Below are 14,249 nucleotides of genomic sequence, written 5' to 3'. Positions count from 1 at the left end.
CCAAATAATCGTCGCAGCCGGTCACTTTGTTATAATGGGAGACAATTGTGTCTACCATCGATGCTCAAGATTTTTAGTTTGGCGAGAAGACAGTCCTCCGGACAAAAGCAGCTGAACGCCTCGCTACGAAAGATACTATGTTCGTTTTTGGTTGCAATGACTTCCAGTTACGTTGTCAAGCATGCAAAGCGCAGACAGTATATAGGCTAAGAGCTAAGCTAGTGCTAGGTGCTTCCCATTAATGGTACGCAGTTTTCACAAGCAATAATGGTACGCAGTTTTCACAAGCAAATTACCGAGTGAACTGCCTCCGAGTGCTTACCGGTTGAAGCTGATGGAAAGGCTGGAATCCCATCTGGCTTCCGTAGGAGCCACTTGGCATTTGTGGATGAAGACCCGGCATCGATCCCATGTTGATGCCCCGCGGGTTTCCGGTCTCGTATCCGCCACCAAGCGATTCAGGCGCATCGAAAATTTCTCCGGAGAAAGCCGTATTCGGTGAACCTTTCTGTTTGAGAAAGTTTGAGACAATCGTGTTAGCAGATGTAGGGTCACCTGGGCGAGTTGGCATCGTGTTGAATGTGAAGAAAAAGATTTATTAATCACCATCGACGCCGAGCCATGGTGCCACCGTTAACAGCTGCAGCATTCGGAACGTTTGCCTTTCTCCTCCCTCAAAAAAATTTGGCGAAGAATTTATAAACCTAGCGTACAGATATTTTACTATGAAGTCTAAGCATGTATGTATAGGCAGCGCGTCGACTTAACTTCTCGCTCTTTTTATTCACCGCTGTCTACCGGCCTTCCGAATGCGAGACATTTGTAAGGCTCTGCATCAAAACAAACTAAAGAAAGAAGAGGGACCTCTGAAGAAAAAATGTCACAGTTTCGCCTTAAGGGCGAAGCAATGAATGCGATAGCAACACAGCAATGTCATACGAAGTAAGGTGAGCGGCTTTGGTAGCAATATGAATTGTAGTAAGCATGAGCTTTAAGTAAGCAGGTGTGCTGCAGCGTAAGTAGACCGACATGAAGAGAGACTGGATGACCACGAGAAGGCGCGTGTGAAACAGTGGTGTTGATGAGAAGCGCTTCCCGTGGGCAGCGCGTGCGAAGGGACACACCGGTAGCGCTGCACTGCCGATCCGGGCAGCATTGCATGTGTAGCGTGCGTTGGAAAATGTGGCCCGACTATTACTAACTGAAAGAACAAGCGTGGTGTGAGCGCGCACAAACAAACACGAATAGATCACACTGAATGACTGCAGACAACGACTGTCAAAACGCTGGCAGCAAGCATACGCCGCTGCGGGCGAAGGTACGTGCGTCTATCGCTTCAACGGAAACTGAGCGGCGAATGTACGGCGCATAAAGGTCAGAGCCGTGTGGAGATAAGAGACGGTGCGCGCGAGCGACGAGTGACGAGCGCGGTTGTTGGCAGAGAAGTGCGCCCCCCCCCCCCCCCCCCCCCCGCTCCCTCCGGCGCTCGCTTCCCGCTTCCTTGCTTGCGCGTGGGAGATTGAGTGCGTTCGCTCTCCGTGATAGCGCGCGTTCCCGCGCGCTTCCGCTCGGGCATACGGCGCGCGGCGAAGATTTTATCTATAGGGAACCTCACGGCGACGGCGACGGCGACGACGACGACGCCGACGGCAGAAATCCGGTTGAAGTGTCCATATAATTGCTATCGCAATAAAAATAATTTTTAACAACTTGCGTGTAAAAACAGCCTCTACAGTTCTATGGAAAAGAGTGTGAGTGTGTAAGACTGCAATGTAATCTGCTTAAAGTCTATAGAGTATCCACAGACTGTCTAGGCTTACTTAAGCTGAGTTTGCAAGAACTTGTGTTTATGGTACGGTGTTGTGACTGATCGTCCTATCTTATAGTACTTACACTTAGAACATCACATGCATGCTTAGTACAGAAGGGACTTAAACTTTGTTGAGGACTTACCACCCCATAATAACTGGCAAACGTTGGTGTTGGTACCGCTGTGATTAAACAGGCCAGTGATAGAACGGCGGAAAGTTTCATGTTTCTGACCGCGTCCCCGCGTCAGAGCCTGATCGACTGCGCCAGCGTCCAACCGTTATATAAGCCAATGTAGCTGCAGCAATTTTGCCACATGCTGAAAAGCGCACTTCCAATGACATATCTTACGTATCCCAGCTGGACGAAGTTTCATTGGCAATTTCTTGAAGAGACTGACTGGCGTTTGGAAAACAAATACACATCCTAGACATTGAAGGGAACAGCCAATCCCCCGCTACAGAGCGAAACGAAACAATAGAAATGTCACAAAGGAGAAGACATTCGAATATGTTGCAATTATTTATTACGTTCGAGTACAGTCGTACAAAAAAAATAAAGGGATATCTTAAGCCTCCCACGGACAAGGCCATATAGCAGCTATTCACGACCGATTCTCTCAGCACCCGATACACACTCAAAGCTGCCCTCGTGTTATTCTTGAAAAGGCTGGTTCTTGTAGATTCAGTGTTGTAGCGCAGCTGTGAATCAGAATCAGAATCAGTTTATTCAATACAAAAAACGGGGTTAATTACATGGTAAGTATATACAGAAGGAGGTCCCGTAGTTAAAAACTGAAATGGGACCTCCTATTATTATTATTATTATTATTATTATTATTATTATTATTATTATTATTATTATTATTATTATTATTATTATTATTATTATTAGCTTTTATTATTATTATTTGCTTGGGGTGGCATAACTTTATGGTGAAACTGAAAGTAAACATTAAGGCCAATTTTATGCATATAAAACAAAAGCGACTTACAGAACGTATACTTCGTTACCCATTTTCCATGGTCTTCACGCATAGTCTGTGACTCTTCTCTGATGAAATGAATTGTGGTACCAAACCAGTCATCTATGCCTGCCATACAGTAGGTGAGTTCCCCAAACATCTGTTAACGCAACACATCTTCGCCAATTCTTAACAGGTAGACCGAAGCGGAGCCGATAACATCAAGGGTTGCCCTAGTTCTTAAAATCGACGCAAGTTATTCAGGTACGCTGACATGTCACACTTGTGAAATCGATTTCATGGTGGGGGGTAACTTTCACAAGAAGGCATCGAGACAATGAGGCCCTTTGCAGCGGGTTCCACGATGACCGTGTGTGTTTCATCTAGACTTTTTTTCAAGTAGCTTGTCCGTAACATTCCGTCTTAAGGAGCCAAGGAGCGAAGCTTACGCAGTCTTTTGGCGCGTTTTAATACTTACCAGCACTGAAGCAGACTAGGAATGCAGCTTTCAGCTATAGTATAGAGATGTGTTCCAATAGCTAAGCAGGTACTTCATGCCATGTCGAGTTGGCAAAAAGAAATAAATAAAAAAGGAAAGGAAGAACATCATCACTATACCTTTACACTTATCGTGAACGATTACACTAAATACATGGACCGCATAACACAAGCCCAAAGGTACCAATGTGATCGCATTCTCAATACCATAACTTAATAGACCATAAGAGAAAAATGAACTATATAACGGTACATTTAGTGGTACCTTATATTTACTTTTCGATGAACCGAGCTCAAAATGTGCTGTGTGATTTTGCAGTTTCGATCATCCAGGTCAGTACATGTAAGACTTCACAGAAACTTAAATACTGCAAAGTGTATCCCATATTATCATAGTGGTATGGACATCCGTTAGACTTTCAACAACCTTCGCGTCGCCGCAACGTCATCTGTGTTATAATATTTTGCTGCAGAAAAAAAATCAGTTATCCGAGGCATGGCACATTAAACGCAGCAACGGAGACACGCAAGAAAATATACGAAAACACTGTCCGTGGTGCCCCACACCGCAACGCACTTTGACCCGGAGCTCAGCTCGCGGAGCAGTGAGTAGGAGGACGAAGCTACTCGGCCCTGGGACCCCGAGCAACAGTTTAAACCCAAAGGTACAACTGACAAGATTAGCATAATACGCAGCTGTATATCGTATACCAGAAAACAAGCCCCACTATTTGTAAAATAAGTCCAGTCGCCTTCCATACATTCGGTATTGTATATAACGAGGCGAAACTTACACAAAACGTGGCGAATAGGGTATCATTGCACTTTTACGCCGTGACGTGAAAAGTAAGCTGCGATGAATTTCCAAGGAGGGATGCATTAGTGAGAGTGGCGAATCGCCCAAGCTAGAATTCGTTTATGATACATGCAGCGCCCAAGAAAAAAGTTACTCCTCGCAGCCGTAGCGCTGTGCGCTACGGCGGCGAGGAGTAAGTTTTTAACAGTGCGCTGCTGAGTTTGAGGTCACAGGTTCAGTCACGGCCATGGCGATTGAATTCTGATGGGAGCGGAATCCCAAAACGCCCGTGCGCCGTGCAGTGAGTGCCCGTTAAGAAACCCCAGGTGGTAAAAAGTATTCCGGAGTCCGCGTTATGTAGCGCCTCATAAACAGACCGTGATTCTGGTACGCCAGTCTGGCGCCTTACGGCGCTTTACTTTGCTCCCCCTTCAAAATGACATCACTGATATTCCCGGGGTGTAGTATAGGTCCATAGTAGAGACAGGGCCCGCTCTCCTGGTGCACCATCTTCGCTCGTGACAGGCTTTACGTATGCTGAAGGATGTTTATTAAACTCGAATAGGATTATTAAAAATGCTTTTTAAAAGTCACGGAGAGCAGCATACGAAAAGTCTGGCACGAGTGGAGATACGGCTCCAGGAGAGTAGGCCCTGTCTCCACTAGGGCCCATACTGCTCCCCCGGGAAAATAAGTTCTGTTATTTTTAAGGTAGAGGGCCGTAAGGCGCTAGAGAGGCAAAACCCGGCATGAGCGACTCAGCACGAGCGCCGCAGGTGCGAAGAAGTCTGTTCGAGCTACCTTTAGACACAGAGATCACCGACAAACGCACGTCCTCACTCCGAAATGCCGGCACGCCTAGGGACAAACGCATGCAAAACGCGCAATGAAATTTCTCCTCCGCAGTACCTAGGTAAAGTCGGACATTAAAGGAGCAAATGCTCCCAGGTATTGTTCTTACACCATGCCTCCGGCTTTCTCTCTCGCATCCACTCGCGCTCGCGCCTGCGCACAAACGGCTGGCAATTCCTGAAATGAGACACTCGTGCAGCGGGCCGCCAGTCCACTGCGACAGCGAGGAACACGGAACCGCAGCATCCGCCGCCCTGGCAATGAGTGGCGCTGGTTACCACTCCTAAGGCTAATCTAGTAGGAAAACACCCAAACAAGTGGCCGGATAGGTGTCGCCGTCGTAGCTCTATGGGTAGAGCACCGCACGTGAAATGAGCAAGATGTGGGTTTGGTCCTCCCACCTGTGACAAGTTACCTTTTCGTATACTTTCATTTTTTCGTTCTTTTCGTTATTATTTCTATATTTCACCTAAACATAGTTACTTCCCCTATGCCTTTTCCGCCGTCATTGTCTGTCGTTTTCATATGACTGTGACTAAATAATTCGAAGTTTCGAACACCTTAGTTCCATTTCCTGTTCTTTATTGTGGGAAAAGAGCAATTTAATAATGAAAACGTTGACGCCGCAATTTTGTTATGGATTGTTACTTAAGAATAGAAAAATATTATATAGCGCGAGCTGTTTAGTAGTCACTGTACGATAGAAGAAAAATGGAAGGAAATTCTATTTTTTCCTGCATTTCTCAGTGCGATGCCTGCACCCCCAAGGCAATGCATTGAGCGCGCGTCAGACAACAGATTCTGGTATATGATACCCTGGTTTAGTTCTTCACATTGTTCTGCTTGCTTTATATATATATATATATATATATATATATATATATATATATATATATATATATATATATATTCTTGAATGAACGCATGTATTGTAGCGAAGACGAATGTCGTGCGCAGACACCGCATCGCCATCCCTCGAAGGAGGGCAGAGCTCATGGAGTTTGAGCCTCAAGCAAGCCTTGCTTAATGCTATTGTGCTTTGGTATTCGCTTGTCTCGCACAATCAACTGTAAAGTTCTTAGAACAAATGAAGAAAGAAAAGCGGGACCACGTGCTGTGCTCTACTCTTCCTTTCACTCAGACACAAGACGTAGGCGCTAATAGGCGTCATTTAAGTGTGCCGCTCCAGCATGCTGTGTTAACCAGGGAACATAAGGGTGCTGTACATAAAGCAATGAGAAACTGAATGGCGTTGTTTCATTCATTATTAGCAACCTTTAATGTTAGACGAATGGGGCCCTGGCTCTTTGGGCAGCCGTGCAGACGGACCAGTCCCGTCCCGGCTTTCGCGGGCCCATGGGCTGCATCATCGTGTAATCGTTCCCAGCGTCGTCTGTTAGTCCTTCTCCATCCATGTCGCGCTGTTTTTCGCTCATCGTATTCTCGCTCCCATTCTCCTCGTGGACTTCTCTTTCTTCTTGGACTTGGCCGGATATGTTCCTGATTAGACACGTCCACACTGTGCAGGTACTTGGCTATGATGTCGCCCCGCCGCAAGCTGTGAGGTGGCATTATAAAATAGTGCCCTTGCGTGCCTTGAGCAATATGTTGATGCAGTAAATCGCCATCCCTGCTGGTGTCGAAATTGTGGTGACTGAGGTCATTGTATCGGCGATGTGTGGAGCCCATCCCTACGAAGATGGAAAAAGATATATAGAAAATATGTGTGAGAGCGAGTGAGTTCGCATTATTCCTGGTGAAAAAAAAAGCACGAAAGTTCAAAGACGTAGATAACGACGAAGTGAATGATCTGTTTAAGATTTACCAGACCCTCTAAGACTATGAAATAGTTTGTTTGTGCACTGTTATGAGCATTTATAGCCACAGCATTTAAGAGCGCAAGTTGTACAGGTGTGCACTTAGGTATCTGGATGAATAACCAAAGTTATTAACCTACATTTGTATAGCGTACGGTGTGAATATATGTGCGACACAACGCAGCACATACCTATCAATCGAACATAACGATGTAAACTATGCATACTTTACCTAAAAATCGTATAAAGACCGCTATACTACAAAGACCACATGTGACGGTGGTATATTTCACCTCTTATTAATTCGACTCTGAAACCTACTAACTGCTTAGTAGAGGGAGCACTTACTGTAAATCAAGAAACCCAGGCGGTCCAAATTATTCCGGAGTACTCCCACTACGGCGTGCCTCGTAATCATATCATGGTTTGGCACGTAAAACTCCATTACTTAATCTTAATTTTTAGCACTCTGTGAGGACCGGGATTGTACAGTAGTAACTTGTGTTGTTTATCCGTGCCATTCTGAGTGCGTACTTATTTTATGTGCACACAATTGCAACTATGTGTTTTAGTTTATGCGATGTGTTAAATATGCTCGGCTATAGTATGGACAAGTAAGCAAACGAAAAATCGAAAAGTAAACTGTTTAGTTCAGTTCTTCCTTGATTCCATGTCTTAGTTTTTACACAAATTTTACGCCATGGGAATAATAGTTCAGGGCTAATTGGGGCAGCCTGGAAAGCCCAATGATAAACCTTTATGCGCAAAAAATAGAGGCTGTTTCTGAAAGAAAACAGATTATTTTAAACAGGAAGCGCCACTGCGGAAGAAGCCTTGGTGCCATACGTGTACTTTCCATTGTGGCTTGTGTCTTGCAAGAAGTATTACCCCGATTGTATAACTTCATGTTTCACCAAATGTGCGGCAGGCTTTCGCCTTCTTCTGTTACAAGAGTGTAACACATGCCGAACTTTTTGCTCATGTGGCAATTACAGTGTTGTTTTTTTTTAGTGGACGGCGTGCTTCATGTATTGGAACCGCTCAGTGACTATGGAGCGGATTACCGGAGTGGTAGCACCGTATTTCTGCTTTGTGTATTTAGTAGACTTGGTGATCTCTTCTCGTAACGATAGCGACTAGTGAGTGGCGCAGTCTATGCTTAACGTCATCGCTTGCCTATTAACGCCACAATTTTGGCTGCATGCCATGGCAAGTGCGGATATACGCCTGTTACTAACATCCTCATCCTCCTGTATTTTGTAGACGTCGAACATTTGCGTAGAGAATGTAGTATTTATGTTCATTCTCGTGTCTGTTATATTCCATGTATTCAAGGATGTTAAGTTATTCTGTAGCGTAGCAAATGGCTGTCATTGTTCAAACCTTAGTTCACATATTTAGGCCCAGCCATGAGCGAATGCTGCTGCATGTCCGGACAATTCTGCGAACATGGACAGCTAAGAGAAAGGAGATATGTTCTGTCTCACCTGGGTTTCCGTAGTAGCCCGAGCGATCACCGTAATTGTTCGCTAGAAACAAAGCGCGACCTAGGGCGTAGTCATTCAACTGGAATAGGTAGAAAAGGATCATTATGTATGCTATATTCAAACATGAAAGCTTAGTACGGAAATATTTCGTAGAAAAGAATAGATTACTGTTGAAAGCGTCAAGCACCCATACCAATACATTGTTCAATAAACTAACAGTTAACAGTAGCATATAACTAGAGTGGAAGCTGCACTTTAAATGTTACTTTATCCGAAATGGTTTGCCAGGTAAATACTGCTGCAAGTGAGTGTTCTCTCTCACCTGCATCCCCAACGCGCTGGTGAACGCATCATATCGAACGATAAAGAGCAATAACCTCGGTATTTCGATTTCCCACTGTATTACTTTTTATCCTGCAATGATGGCTTATAATCAGAACTGGTTTTGGCACGTAAAACCCCAGAATGAAGAACTCTGATATTTAGTTTACAAGTGAATATGGAATAATTTTCAGCAACAGAAAGAAAAAAATACTCCACATTGGGTCCAATAAGTCTGAATACTAGGTGTTTCAATTTATGTGGTACATTTAATAAATATGTATGATATCTCGGTGCCTGCCGACTTTGCCGAAAATCTGCGTGGTTAGGCATAAATAGGTAGCATAAAAAATCTAACAATATATTTTGGTAATGATCAAATATGCAAGCTAACTGTTTAAAGACTAATTTTTGGGCAAACGTTGTAATTGCGAAATTTAAACCGAACACCAGTAAGGTCAATGTCAGCTTAGCAGAAGTCCTTAGGTTCCAACCGCCTTCAAAATATGGGATTTTAAATGTGCTGCGAAATACATTATCGTTCCCGTAAACAGTTCCTCTAAAAGCGTGCCTCTAACCGTTGGAAGCTAAACATTTCGACAAAGTTACCTGTCTGGTTGGGGAAATTGATTAAGACAACCAAATAGGGGAATTTATTAGCCCTACGTGTCGGAGCCATTTCGGCTCCTTCTTCAATGGGTATTCTTTGTAGGTGGCGGTGTGCAGCTTCTAAAAGGTCCATCGTAAGAAATGAGGAGGGGGGAGAGCGCGTTAGGTGGGGAGACACCGTTGGACAGGAGGAGGACGAAGACAGTGGAAGTGTCTCCCCACCTTCCGCTTTACGGTGGGAAGTGTCTCCTCACCTTCCCCACCTTTCTTTACCCAACCTTTCACACCGTAAAAAAGCTTTCCGCCTTTTTTTTTATTTCATAAGATTTATCATAGCAATTCATTCATTAAAGATAGGCTACTAACAAAGCCATCCTACAGTTCAACAGCACTGATCACTATCATAAAGTGGCAGGTATTCCATTTCCAAGCATTCAATGTTATCATGACTCATTTATTCCCAGTGCATGCTCATGTTGGAATCGCCTTCCATGCAATGCTGTTGCCGTTAGAAATGTTAATGCTTTTAGAAGCGCTGCTACAAACCTGTTTTGTCAATAACTACCTAACTGTTGCATCATTCCTGTTATGGTTATCATTTGCATTGTATTGTGTCTATTGTTGCTGGTGTTATATTGTATTTATATTTTTACCCACCCCCCTCTCTTATTAATGCTCTATGGCATTGAGGGTAATTGAATAATCGAAAGAATAGGAGCAATTTCTCGTAGCCATGTATCCGGGGGTCAGAAACTCAGGACAGCAAACTTCGTTAGAAAGAGACGATCATAGCCGTGACGGTCCATATTAGACAGCACTAGCGCAAAAGAATTTATACGAATTCAGGTCCAGACTACGCTTGAAGCAGAAATATTATTGGATGCCAAACCCTAGTATGACAAACCTGTTTTACGCACATATATCCTTATTGATTGTCATCTTTCACATGTTCGTTTTAATTGTGGGGCTCGACTGACTGCCACTTTTTTTACTGCCTCATCATATTTTGCGGGTGATGGCCTGCATGGGCCCCCGTATGTCTTCTGGCTCAGGCGGTCCACCGGCCTTTATCGGGAATCCCCATTTTTTCTATTCATTTTCTATTCAGGAAAGGAAGAACGCGGCAGTATTGTCATCTGGGCGAATAACTTAGATCTCATTAAAGAAAAGATAATGACGGAAAGAAAGAAAAGAAAAATATCAAGAAAGAGGAAAGAGGTAGGGAGGTCGACCAGGTATGCATCTGATTTGCTGCCCTAGAAGAAGTTGGAGATTGTCAGAGAAAAAGTGGAAGGAAAGTTGAAAAGAGAGAAAGGGGAATACTGTGCTCACGCAGCAGAATGCACAGCAGGACTGCACACGGTCACTAAGGCCGGTGTACTTTAAAAACGGCATTAGCGCACTGTTGAATTTGCGCTTGCAGTAAATGGCGCAAGGAACACGAGACAACGTCAAAGATCGGGCACGCAAATGTTTGCGCCAGCGACGAATGGCACCCAGGTCACAGAATTTTCGACTATGACACGTTCTCGTCAACATCACCCAAATGCATGGCTTTGAAGGCTACCCACCCAAGTTACGCAATGGGTATGACCTTATGGTGTTGGAAACGAAGTCCAATGGCACGATCCCCCCCCTCCAGCGGCGGCTGCATTCTGACTAGAACCGATAGCGAAAGCACTTGTGTACCTAAATTTAGCTACTCTTCAAAAATTCGGCGTTTGGCTTGGCGCACATCACCGCTGGCTGGCACGAGTACGGCCCCACGGCGGTGTGGAATTTATTAGTTATTACAGTTCGCACGAGTTCAATCGTAAGCTTGGTCAGAGCGGTTAATTAAATTTTATCCGTAAGTGTCAAATGACCCATTGAGCGAAATGCAGCTCCACTAACGTGAAACCTGGGGAGGTGCGAAGCATGCAGTTATGCACCGCTAATGGGCTCATACTGCCTTAAGCAATATGGCTCATAGCCCCGTAAACGCGGCCTCTCCATTACGACGACAGAAGAGAAGTGAAATTGTACGCTGGAATGATGAGCGGCAACGCAGCCAGCTGTGGAAGACGTCGGCGAACACGGGAGCAGAGCCACGAGCACATGCCGAGCGCCAGCACGAGCCGCTTGCTTACTGTGTGCTACGACAGGGGACACCGACAGCCCGAGCGCATTAGGGAACCTACATTCAAGCGCTGTTTTAGCGCTTGCATGTAGGCTCCCTAGAGCGCATATGGTGCTTCGCACCTAAAAACCCCAGGTGGTCAAAGTTATTCGCGAGCCTCCCATTGCTGTTTCTCGGAGCCCGCTCTTTTCAACCGAACGGTAAACCACAAAATTAAAATTAATTTGATTAGGACTGTCAATGCGTGGACGATGGCAGCTATTCGTCGGACACGTTTTTCTGAATCTGACAAACTTTGGTTTTCAACAGCGCTCTGTCATGCGTAACCTCACGATGGAACAAATAGTCCACCGACGGTAGATCGCGTACCATTATGCGGCAAGCGTTCGTAAACTTTCCACTTTTTTTGGCGGGTACTACATTCGCTGTAGCCACCCGCCGTGGTAGCTTAGTCGCAATGGCGTTGCGTTGCTTTGTTGACGTCGCGGCTGAATGCCGGTCGTGGCCGCCGCATTTCGATCGCGTCCAAATGCAAAACTGCTCCTGTACCAAGATTTAGATGGATATTAAGGGTCCAGGGTAGTAAAAATTATTCTAGAATTTCCCACTGCACGCACCTCATAATCAGAAAGCGTGTACTACTGGGCTAGTTAGTTATGAATAGCATTAAGAAACATCATTCCAGCACACGAATAAATACGGATGAGCCGAGCAACTGGCGTTTTTCTTGTATTTCTCTGATAGGTCCGTGTTTATTTGTGCGCTCAAACGATGTTTCACAATTATCCATAATCACATCATGCTTTCGCCCTAGAACGCATAACGGCCTGATTTTAATTTTTACAGCAAATCTGTTAAGGGCTCACCTTTCGATCGTCGCGTCTGGCAATAGAAAAAACGTCTCATTGGCCGTATGCTGTATGTGCGAGTGAAAGCGAGCGAGGGCGAGGGATGCACGCTTTTACGGGGACCGAATGCATGGTGGAGAGCAAACACGACTTCCTAATGGAAGAGGAGTGGTGGGCGAGAAGGGCATCGGGGCACTCTCGCTTGTGCGTGTGCGTTCCCGCTCTCCCACTGCGGCTCATGCGCGCAGCTAGCCCTGCCGGCCTCTAGCGCCGACTCTCTCTGGGCTCTCGTCCGCCTCTCCCCTAACAGTGTCGACAACGGCGTTTAACCGTTCGTCACGTAGGGGAGAGGGAGAGACGTGACAGTTTTTTTACCTCTCTACCCTCCTGAGGCCCGAACACAACTATGTGATATAGTTGCTCTTAAAGTTGGCTTTTATTGTCTACTGTTATGTTATGAACTGGAAAAACGATTTTTTTTTTAATTTACCATGGTTATATGCCAAAAACTGCGTCTCAGTGTACTTGAAACAAAATAACTATTTCCATAATGTTCTCAGGCTTGCTATGGTAAAAATTGCATTTGCTTGCTTAAACGCAGAGATGACGATGGAACTACGGGTAGTACATTGTCATATTACTGCCGCGTCCGGTATTGTGACGCAATCTCGGTCATTTCAAAACACATCTTAAGGTTGCTTTCGGCCGTCTGAGACGACACAGAGGTCTATATAAATTGAGTGTCAAGTTCCTCGAAAGCGGATGACAAGAATATGAGCAAACCACTGCTTTACAGTTACACATGCAAGGTATACTTCATACGCAGTATGAATATGTTGCGTAATCACTTCCGTTTGAATTTCGAAAAAAAAATGTTGAAGGCAATGTGCAATGTATTTATTGTACAAGGGGTCTTAGGAGGCTATAGCCGTATCTAAAGGCACCTCGCTCGTATGTGCGAATTCACGCACGTTGTGCGTGCATCATAGCGCACGTGATTGCCAGAAAATATCAGCAGTTCACTCGCCGACTTATCCTTTCTCAACTCTCCCCTCCAAATTGTTAAGGACGATGGCCCTGGTAGACTGCGCTGCGCCTGTATATGTCTCATATTTAGCTACAATTTCGAGACTTCCGGTACTCTCTCAATGCAGCTCTATTACCTTTTCTGCCTCCAGTTAGAGTTAACGCAATGAACTCTAGGGTGAGAAAGTTTGAAGAAAAAAAATAGTCATATCTAAGTGGTAGTGCAAGTTATGCGGTAGTGATCTGTCCGACATCTTGTCGCGCCGATATCTAATGTATGGGAAACCTCGTATTTCTTAGTCAATAATCACTAGAGCCTTGCATTGAACGCTACTTGTTACTTACCTGTTCATAACGCTGCGCGAATGACGGCACAAGCACCCCGACAGTGAAGAAGACCACAGATACTACAGCTGTAAGCGCCATGTTCCTCACTATGTCTGCCGCGTGGGATCCTCGCCACTGCCCACTCGGTGATTGCCCAACCGCTATATAAGCCCTGCCGCAGCAACAGCAGCAGGAGTATAAAACGTGGACGAGAGCGCGACCTTAAAATTAGACCAACTTTCCATTTGAGCACGGGTGCGTTTTCCTTCATAGTTTGTTGAAACAACTCGCACCATTTGAAAACCAAGTGAAACATTTGACTGACAAGTGGAAGTACTGCTAAAGAAAACTCGGCAACGGAATTATCCAAAGGGTAAGATAAAACACTTCATGATCGATGTCGACATTCAGATCCAGGTTTTCGAAAGACAATCAGACAGCGCTAACTATTCATAATGACGAGCACTGGACATCTATTGTATTGGAAGTTGCACGCGTTCCCGAATCGCTTTTACTGTCTTTCTTGGAAAAGCTATTGTGTGCAGATTATGTGCCGGTATGACAGCTCTGATAATATTCCTGCGAATAAATCGCTTCATCACACTTGTCATATCTGATTGTCATAGAATTGGTAGGTCGTTGCAGATGGATATACGGGAGCCCATCCTCGCCCGTCATAACTAATAGTCCAAAGCAACGAAGGTGCGCGATGCCTACCTCTTTCGCTTTGTAAGTTCCCAAACTTCGGTTCCCTTTCGCGAATAGCTTTGTCGTCC

General features: G+C 45.0%; 1 protein-coding gene across 1 annotated transcript; it reads right to left on the bottom strand.

Annotated features, from left to right (window-relative positions):
* Positions 1–6,171: 6,171 nt before the first annotated feature.
* LOC125945348 (uncharacterized) lies at positions 6,172–13,624 on the bottom strand. Its single transcript, XM_049667112.1, has 3 exons — positions 13,492–13,624; positions 8,224–8,302; positions 6,172–6,610 (listed from the first exon to the last, which is right to left on the bottom strand). The coding sequence occupies exons 1-3, from the start codon at positions 13,570–13,572 to the stop codon at positions 6,177–6,179; spliced, it is 594 nt and encodes a 197-aa protein (XP_049523069.1). The 5' UTR covers positions 13,573–13,624; the 3' UTR covers positions 6,172–6,176.
* Positions 13,625–14,249: the final 625 nt, after the last annotated feature.

Source organism: Dermacentor silvarum, chromosome 5 (assembly GCF_013339745.2).
Source record: "Dermacentor silvarum isolate Dsil-2018 chromosome 5, BIME_Dsil_1.4, whole genome shotgun sequence".
NCBI lineage: Eukaryota > Metazoa > Arthropoda > Arachnida > Ixodida > Ixodidae > Dermacentor > Dermacentor silvarum.
The sequence above is the reverse complement of the archived record's forward strand: the minus strand, read 5'-3'. Positions and strand labels throughout refer to the sequence as shown.

Bases quoted from the DNA above. Each gene is read 5' to 3' on its own strand.
- LOC125945348 (XM_049667112.1), bottom strand. From the start codon at position 13,572: ATGGCGCTTACAGCTGTAGTATCTGTGGTCTTCTTCACTGTCGGGGTG. The intron at 8,303-13,491 runs GTAAGTAACAAG...TACCTATTCCAG, and splicing joins TCGCGCAGCGTTATGAACAG to TTGAATGACTACGCCCTAGG. The intron at 6,611-8,223 runs GTGAGACAGAAC...CCATCTTCGTAG, and splicing joins GGGCTACTACGGAAACCCAG to GGATGGGCTCCACACATCGC.